This window comes from Vanellus vanellus (genome assembly GCF_965231255.1).
Source record: "Vanellus vanellus genome assembly, chromosome: 1".
Classification (NCBI taxonomy): Eukaryota; Metazoa; Chordata; class Aves; order Charadriiformes; family Charadriidae; genus Vanellus; species Vanellus vanellus.
The window spans coordinates 76,586,872-76,595,992 of record NC_138905.1 but is presented as its reverse complement, the minus strand read 5'-3'; the positions used below and the strand labels follow the sequence as shown (position 1 = coordinate 76,595,992).

Genomic DNA, 9,121 nt, shown 5'->3' with positions numbered 1-9,121 from the left:
GTATGCCCTACAATTCTTGCATGAGTAGCCCCCTAAAGAGATCACTACCATTACACAATGTTTTTTCAACACAGATGTTTAAGCCCCAAGAGCAGCAGCTGGACAAATTGGCACATCTACCATAGAGGGGAAAAAGGAATCACCATTCTCCAAGCCCCAATTTAATGCTTTGTCCATTAGACAGCTGTAGCAAATCAGTGTTTTCTCCTCTTCTTCATGTCAGAGCCCAACAAAAGATATACAACCTTACTGACTGAGCTGCAGACTGTGAAAGAGCAGGTAGAGATTTACGATAGCTAATCCAGCAATACAACATACAAGAACTAGCAGGGTCATGCATCTTGCAGCACTACTCGCTCACTTAAACATATTATCTCTCAAGGAAAAAAGAACAATTCTGGCTCTCTTGCTTTATTGTGTTACTCATTTTTAACTGTATCACAAACTGTGCCTCTATTAAATTAGCAACATCCACTAAACTAGACACAGGTAAAGTACTGAAAAACTACGCATGCTTACTAGGGAGCTTATACATCTGGTTAATCACACTTGGTATCAAACAGTTAAGGTTTACTTCTGATACATGCTTTAAAATAAAGTAGGCTAGCATATTCAAATAAACAGCAACTAAAAGAAAAAAAAAACACTTCTACAGTTAGGCAATATCAGGCTGCAGAAATACAGCAGTTTTCAAGTACAAAACCCAGAAAGATATGAAATTAAAAGTATGGTATTGTTACTGAAGATGTACATTATTTCCCACAGCAAAAGTTTCCAAGTTAACAAGTTTGAGGTGATGCACATGTTACATGTTAAACTGTACCAGGGAATCTACCATGAAGATCTAACCCCTTTTCCAGCAATGTACAAGTCTCAAATTAAGACATCTCAATAAAAAAAAAAAAAATCCACAAGCAAAACTCAAATATTTCACTCCCAGTTTTCCTGAGTCCGCTAGTTTAAAAAGCAAACACACAACAACAAAAAAAATCCACCTCACCCCCATACCAACTGGAGATGCACTGGATGCAGTTTTTCTAGGAAAAAAAACCAAAACAACAGGCCTCATAACTGACTTCAAATGAAAATCTGGCTCCTCAAGCCTCCCAGGACATGGGCATATTTGCATGGCTTAGTAAATTGCCACTGCCCAGTTATTATCAATAAAGTTCTGGGGCTGTGCTGTAGCCTGTTCAGTTCCCCAACTGTTTTTCCTTCTGTGGAATCTGGATAGTACAAGAGCCTCACAAGAACAGATTAAATTTATGACTACAGACGTACAAATTTGACAAAATAATATTAAATATTTAATTAAATACCAGTCTGATTAAATACTATGGCTTTAGTATTTGTTGCAGGTAAGAACAGCTTTGTATTTTTTAATCCTCAAAACAGGCTGTATACAAGATGTATCCTGGGCCATATTATACCCTTCCTTTCATTGGCGCAGTCTAGAGAGCGGCTGCATCTAATTCCTGAAGACATTTTTTAATTGCTCTTATCTGTCTACAAGCGTAACTTTCAAGTTAATGACAGCATGTCCGATATATAGGTAGTTTTGATCACGAAATGAGCAGATATGCGGCAATAAACAGCATCCTACCATAATGCAAGGCTGCTAACTCAAAAAATACAGAAAACGATTAACAGTTCAACTCAAAGCTCATGTATTGAGCCCTACATTATCTGGTGGGTTTTTTCAAATATAAAAAGAGATGCTGGTATTTCTAGAACCCCAAGAAAAAAAATTGATTCAGTGTGTGAAAATAAAAACAGAAAACTCTAGGGCATGTTGGGGATGACAGGCTTCTGGCTGCTTATGATCACAGCATTCATGTGGCGGCCACTGCTTACAGTGAAAAGCAACATTACGTAATAAGTTATTTTCAGTTTCCTCATTGCTAATTTCTTCCCAGTCATCCAATGCTTCCTCATTACTGTCTGTTTTAGAGGCATTCACCAGTTGCCACAAGAATGCAGAATATTAGCAGAAGCAGAGAAATGGCACGAGCAACTAAGAGTTAAGCATGTCACTGGCAATAATGGAGTCAAAGACCCATTTGTGAATTACAAACAATAATAAATGCCAATATCAGATACCTGCAGATTAATTACTTTTTTTTTTTTATAATGAGATGACAAAGGTAAGAGCACTTACTCTGCAAACATTAGAGTTTACTTATCCCTTTACTTGCTCTGTAAAGGTTGGTAAACCAGCCAAGTAGTAACACAAATGTTCAATTACCATATCTGTTAATTAAAACAGATGGCCACCACTGTATTCACATAATTGTCTAGCACTGTCTCCATGGAACTCTGGCAAATTCAAGTGTGTCTGTGTTTGAGCCTTACAAAAAATAGACCACGAACATCAAAGTTTGAAAGTAGGAGTGAACAAATTACAGAAATGCTCTTAATATATTTTTCTTCTGAATTCTCTTTAGGGACTAAGGCCTGTGTAATGAAGATAACAAATCAGACTGAAGTCAGACACATTTATGAGCAGAAAAGAAAGCTCAGAAATTAATACTTTAAGTCAAGGAAACATACATTAAGACATGTAATTCTAGAACAGAACCACCGATTCTACATTAGAAGTGTTTCTCATACAAAACCTGCAGTTTGAGCTTTGATAAAAGACGTTGTTACCGAGGATCAGAACACTCAAGAGTCCCACGAGAGCCGGGCTGGGTGTCACAGCTCCCCGTGGACCCCGAGCTGTGTTTCCAACGCCGCTTGCGGCAGTCCGGTTTTGCATGGGCAAGCTGCCCCCTGGCGCTATGAGTCTGGCAGGGGCTGGCTGTGCGTCCCGCTCCTCGTCTTCAGCTGCGACTGGGCGATATCAGCCAGGGCACTCTGTATCTTCTCCAGCAGCATATCCCCACGATAAACTACCTCTTCCAGACGGGCAGCTGCCTCATGGTTTTCTTCTTCTAATCGATACAGACTAGCAGTCTTTAAAATAAAAGAGAGAAAAGTGAGGATCTGCAAATGTAATACAAAATTGACTTCACTACTGAAGGACAGTGATGGAATGTAGTGCTCCCTAGAAAAGAGAAAGATTCTCTTTTTAGCCCCTGGATTACTAGCAACTTCAAAGCAACTCGTTATAGGTTGCAGCCTAAAACAGTACATATCAACATGGAGGAAACACAAAAAAACCCACCAGATAGAGATGTTAGTGTCTTTCATATTAAGACTTCTGGCTTAGTACAGCTTTTCTTGATGAGAAGTGAGTATTTATCCCCTTCCTCACTCCCTTACTGAAAGGTACTCAGCAAGATATAAGCATAACTTATTTAAACCTTTCTGTTAAATAGCACAATTCAGATGAAACTGTATTATTTAACCTTTTTTTCTTCAATATTTTGTTTCAGAACCAAACTGCTTTTCAGTCAGACAAGATTTAGTGAAATAAAACATTTTAACTCCAAAATATTTTAATACTTTAAAATATTTACCAAATTTAAAACTACTAAAACTTGTTCTAACTTGCTAACAGAAAAGACAAAACAAAATAGCTTCAGATTGGTATTTTTTTCAAAGCAGTTATCCAGGTCTATATACAGGTCCTTAAGAAGTCATGCTTAAACTAACTGGCAAATTCTATCCCCATATTCATCTTCTGTTCTGCTACACGATGTCTTTAGTGAAGGTCAATATACACACAAAGGACTTGACAGCCCATGGAGGAAGGGTCAGAGAAGGAAGACAGCAAAAGCTAGAAGTTTGAAATTTAGAATCCAGCTTAATTACCTCAGTCTCAGTTGCTAAATAGTTGACTGCAGGTAAGCTGCAGATTTGAACGGAATACGTACTACCAACTTCACCACAAGGGAACTAAAAAGGCACAGGTAAATTCTGTTGGGCATTAGTGTAGCAGCCCCTTTTATAATTTAAGACAGATTTGAAACACATACCAAGACAACCTTAGTATAAAAAATAGATCAGCCTAAGTACATATCCATTAACCAAGTACCTATCTATCACTTCTCAACAAAACCCATTATTTCGAGCACCTTCAAAACAGTCTTTTTAAAGAATGTGAGAATATTTATCTTTAATACGGCACCAAATTAAACAACAGCAACTCAAAATCAAAACTAGAATAAGTGATGGAATCCAAGCTAACTTATCTCAAAACCTCACCAAACAGATCAGAAATTCTTGTGAAACGAGATTCTGCATTAACAGAGCAAGAAACTGTTGGAGTATCACCTCTAAGGAAAGCACGCCCCTACTGGATAACCAGCTCCTCTTTCTGGAGCACCCTGCTTTCCCTGCATCAGCCATCACTATGATCAGACCCTGCTCAGTCATGGAAGCCTGTAATTTGTCTGCAGCAGGAAAGCTGTCTTCAGCTATTAAATACGCAGTTACATGAAATTATGCAGGTGTTAAAGGGCCCAATTAGTATGTTCAGCAATTATTGTGACTAGCAACATTTCCAAATTTAACCTCCTCTGTTTAAAACCAAATGTAATGTCACTGTCAAGTTATTTGTATTTGGCCCAGCAGGCACCTCTAGTATTAGTCTTTTGTAAAATGCCTTTGAATAGTCACAGATGACCACACAGGTGTAAAACCTTCAGGTGATCTTAGAGCAGTTCCAGGGTTCTGAGAGAAACAACGCTCTTTGCATCCTTGTTGCATTCTAAAAAGAAAATACTTGATGTAAATCTAGAAGTTAAAGTAAAAAAGAAAAAAAAAGAAAGAAGATGCAATTTAATAGGCAAGATCTGCAGAAAGAACAGGGAAAAAAAAAACCAAAAAAACAGAGCAGTGTTCTTTGGCTTGTGGGTCAAAATCACGTTTTGGAAACGAGAAACAGTTGAGCATTGTGAAAGGGTTCACAAGCTGTTTGTAGCAGTTCAGCTCCTGTACAGCAGGGAAAATGGAGGTTGTGATACTGGCTGCAGCTGCTAATAGCTGCCTGGCCAGTAGTTGCTTTCTCTTCTCAAGCTCTGCCTAGAGTACCTGTGCTCTAAAGAGAGAAGGAGCAAGAAACAAAAACACCCACTTTGGCTGGCCCCTATTACTGAAAAGTGAAAGAACTGTTTTGTGACAGAGCTGCAGAACTTAGAGGATACCCTGCAAACCCTTTAACAGCCAGAAACATTGTGGAAGGACAAAAGATTTCAGTAAAGTCTTGGCTCTGCAGCTACAAAATGAAACATGGTTCTAATGACTGAGAGAATATGAAAGATCATCCAAGGGAAATAAACCCCCACAATGCATCAGTACTGTTGCATCTGTTCTATTAATATTTGAACAGCTGGGAAAAAAAAAAGGGTAGCAATTTCCAGTATTATGATAAAAGCCCTTTTCTTTTTTAAACACTCTAACAGAAAAGTTTTAGATGTTCTCACTGTGTTAAATCTTATTTAAAATTAGATGCAAGTTCAGTATTTCCACTAAGCCTATAAATTACTCACATGCTACCCTCATGAAAAATTCAGGCTTATATTAAAATAATTTTTCAAGATTACATGGCCTAAAGAGTAAAAAACATATTAAAAAAAAAAAAAGAAGTTTGCCTTCAGTTATGTTTTGCTGTTTTAATTAAGAACATTCTTACCTGCAAAGCTGCTGTCGATTCTTCACTAGGTAGGGAGTCTATTAGAACATCAATATCTTTCGCAGTTCGTGCAATCAATGCTGCGAACAGTTGGGCGTACTCTTTAAAACAGAAGAGTGAGCTCACTCAGTACATTATTAGAAACAAGCACAATTCTGCATTCACAGCACAAAAAATTCTACAGACTTGAAGTATGCAAGTGTTAAAAATTCTCCTATGTGAAGAAAACAACAGTATCATAATTGATGAGAACTCAACCATATTAGAAGATGAAGGTAGTTTGATTCCAATCCTAGATTAAACAAGGTAACTGGTTATACAAAGGGCTGAGCTTTGTACAAATGAGAAAATAGGTAGAAGTCCATCACAGTTAGCCAGTTAAGAAATTACTAATACCAGCATTAAGTGTTCTAGTCACTATGGTAAGTATTGAGAAGTAGCTAGAAACTCATTTAACTTTTCAATCCTTGCCTTGAAATCTGCCACTAGACAAAAAAAAAGAACACTAGAAACAATGTAAAGATAGTGTTTCAAATAGATGGATTATTTAAATCACGTTAAGCAACAGATCACTAGTGAAAGAATTTAAGGTGTTTTAATTAAAAAAAAAAAAAAAAAAGAATTCCTATTCAGCCGCAGAAAAAATTAAATTGTGTCTGAGAAATTGAAAAGAATTGGAAGTTTATAACAGACCTTAATTTAGCTGCTATATCATTGAAATAACTGCATGGATTTTTAATACGAGGCCCCATAAGCCAGAAACAAAACCTTTCCTTATGGAACTGGGTCCATTTAATTTGAATTAAGTTCATTGCTACTGCTAAAATACTGAAACAGACCTTTTCAATTTATAATTTAAGATCTTACTTGTTTATGTTGATTGGTTCAAGAAAGATTTGTGGAAGCAAGACAGAAAATACTTTCTAATGGCAAAAATCTATAGAAGGGATTGACATTCTCAAAGGTACACTTAAAAAAAACCAAACACAACAATAAATCCATTTAAAGCTTACTCAGGGTCACCACAGGGTTTACCTGTAAAGAGTTTTAAGGCCTTCTTTTTAAAACTTTAACTATGTAAAGACCTGTAACTGATAGTTCTGGTTTGCCTCATCAGCATCGCTAACTTGGCAGTACACTTTTACTGAAGTCACTATATTCAGAATTTTAGGAAAAGACAAATCAGAAGAGAAGTCAGTCATGACCTACCATTTTAAAACCTTAACAAAGCCTCTAGCTCCTGGCACCCCACTGATGCCAGCACCTGGGACAGCAGAAGGTAAGATGAGGAAGCAAACAAGCCTTTCAGTTAGCTCTTCCAACTAATTCCGGTATCAGAGAGCAACCCGCCATAGACCAATGAAGAACTAGTATTCAACCATCCTAGAAAGTTCATCGCTGGACTCCAAAACAGTCTCCCCTGATATTCTAATAGACAATCCTAATCTGATACAAGATATATGTAAAATTTTCTCAGGGGAAAAAAAAAAGGGCAAAACCAGAAAAGAATAAAAAAGATTCAGGATTAGAATAGCATGGTTATTTAAATACTAACTTTAAATTCTCAAGTCAGTGAGAAATTTTAGTTTGCTTGCCAATTTAAGCGTCTCAGATCAGTTCCTGTTCTCTCTCAAAAAAATAAAAACAAAAACAAAACAGCCAACAACACAACCACAAATGTCAATAGAGAGATAAGCAGATGATATGTGGAGAAACACAAATAATTAAAAGTTTATGATATGTAGACTTTTAAACTCATACATGATTTCATAAAACTAACGCTAATTCTTTCTAAAAAGACTTCTTGGAAGTAATGGGCAACTCACTAACAACCTCTTGCAACAGTTCTATTAAAATGGTTTATATCTGTAGAGCTACTGTGTCTGTGCAAACAAGCCAGCAGAAGAAATACAATGTAATGGTTACCTAACACTTAAAATGACATTTCTGCTATCACAATCTTATGAAGCAAGTGTAGCTGACATCAATTTGTGACTTAACTTTAATCACTCCTCCAGTTCGTGGTAGAATTGTTTGCTAAGCAGAGTACAGATTTTGTACTATAGAGCATAGTATACCAGAACATAGTCACATTTTGTTAGGAGATGCAGAAAGACAGACTTGCCTTCTGTTGGATTAGCAGGCTGATCTTTGTTTATTGCTGTCTGAATGTTGCTGAAGGAGGCTGGGGGGCCACACTGCTGCAACACCCCAATGGCATTACAGAACTGGTCTGCGAGCTGCAAGCGGCAAAGAGATCGTTAATTTATTTCACCACTAAAACAATTTCAATTATTTATTTTGCATCCCAGCGGACCCCACGCAGCAGCCCACCCCCACCCCGACCCCAGCGTCAGGTGGGCGCACACCCCCCGCAGCCCGTGACGGTCAGTGGCGATGGCCCCCGGAGCTGCGGGCAGAGGAGAGGGATCGCAACCCCTCACACGCGCAACGGCCAACAACGGCCGGACCGGACCGGACCGGACCGAACCGGGCCCAAGGACAGGAGGGGCCATGACCCAGCACCAGCCTTCCCTCCCCGCCGGTAACAAGAACGACGGATGTTGAGGTAGAACAGAGACCAGTGCCCCCCTCACCGAATTCACCGCGTCCTGCAACTGCGTTAACCGATCCGCCATAGCGCCGCCGCCGCCGCCTCCACCTCCACCCCTCCCACCTGACCGTTTGCGCAGCCACCAGCGCAGCCAATAGGACGCCTGGATGTTAGGTGGGCGTGGCGCCCCGGTGGGGTGACTTCCGGTGGTGCAGGGCGGGCCTGGCGCGCCCCCTGCAGGCCGGGAAGAGGCCTGGTCCTACCACCGGTCGGGCGGGGGAGCCGCGGAAGCAGCATTGCGAGGCGAAACCGTGGTTGACCTGCTCCAGTGTCGGCCATAGTCCGGCTTGGGGGTGGCAGCCGGACTGGAGACCTCCAGGAGCTTCTTCTGGCCAACCTGGCAGTGCAGCCACCCAGCAGCAACGTATATTCACCGGAACAGGTTGCCCAGAGAAGCTGTGGATGCCCTATCCCTGGAGGTGTTCAAGGCCAGGCTGGATGGGGCTTTGAGCAACCTGGTTTAGTGGGAGGTGTCCCTGCCCATGGCAGGGGAGTTGGAACTAGGTGATCTTAATGTCCCTTCTAACCTAAGCCATTCTGTGATTCTACATGCTAAGAGACCCTTCTGCAGCTTACAGCTGCTCCCTGCCGTGACACAAACTAACCCGACAAAAATGTTTTTCTGATGGCGCGGTGGGGGTCAGGATTTTGTTGGCTTGCGTACATAAACTGGGATGTGGGGCTTCTTCATGCTCCACTGTTAAAAAGCCAAGTTGCAGAACTACTGTACTGCCCAAAACCTGCTGCACGCTTTTAGGGATTTACAAGAATTATTAAAGTCATAGAATCATAGAATCATAGGGTTGGAAGGGACCTCTGGAGATCATCTAGTCCAACCACCCTGCCAGAGCAGGGACACCTTAGAGCAGGTTGCACAGGAACACGTCCAGGCGGGTTTTGAATGTCTCCAGAGATGGAGACTCCACCAC

The 9,121-nt window shown here is 40.2% G+C and overlaps 1 protein-coding gene across 1 annotated transcript; it reads right to left on the bottom strand.

Annotated features, from left to right (window-relative positions):
- Positions 1-286: 286 nt before the first annotated feature.
- Positions 287-8,226, bottom strand: MED21 (mediator complex subunit 21). Its single transcript, XM_082497469.1, has 4 exons — positions 8,176-8,226; positions 7,704-7,818; positions 5,579-5,679; positions 287-2,955 (listed from the first exon to the last, which is right to left on the bottom strand). Exons 1-4 carry the CDS (start codon positions 8,215-8,217, stop codon positions 2,779-2,781), a joined length of 435 nt encoding a protein of 144 aa, XP_082353595.1. The 5' UTR covers positions 8,218-8,226; the 3' UTR covers positions 287-2,778.
- Between the last annotated feature and the right edge of the window lie 895 nt (positions 8,227-9,121).

Excerpts from the sequence above, each read along its gene's own strand:
- MED21 (XM_082497469.1), bottom strand. The coding sequence starts at position 8,217 with ATGGCGGATCGGTTAACGCAGTTGCAGGACGCGGTGAATTCG. Across the intron at positions 5,680-7,703 it reads GCCTGCTAATCCAACAGAAG|AGTACGCCCAACTGTTCGCA; the intron begins GCAAGTCTGTCT and ends TCTGTTTTAAAG. Across the intron at positions 2,956-5,578 it reads AATCGACAGCAGCTTTGCAG|ACTGCTAGTCTGTATCGATT; the intron begins GTAAGAATGTTC and ends TTTATTTTAAAG.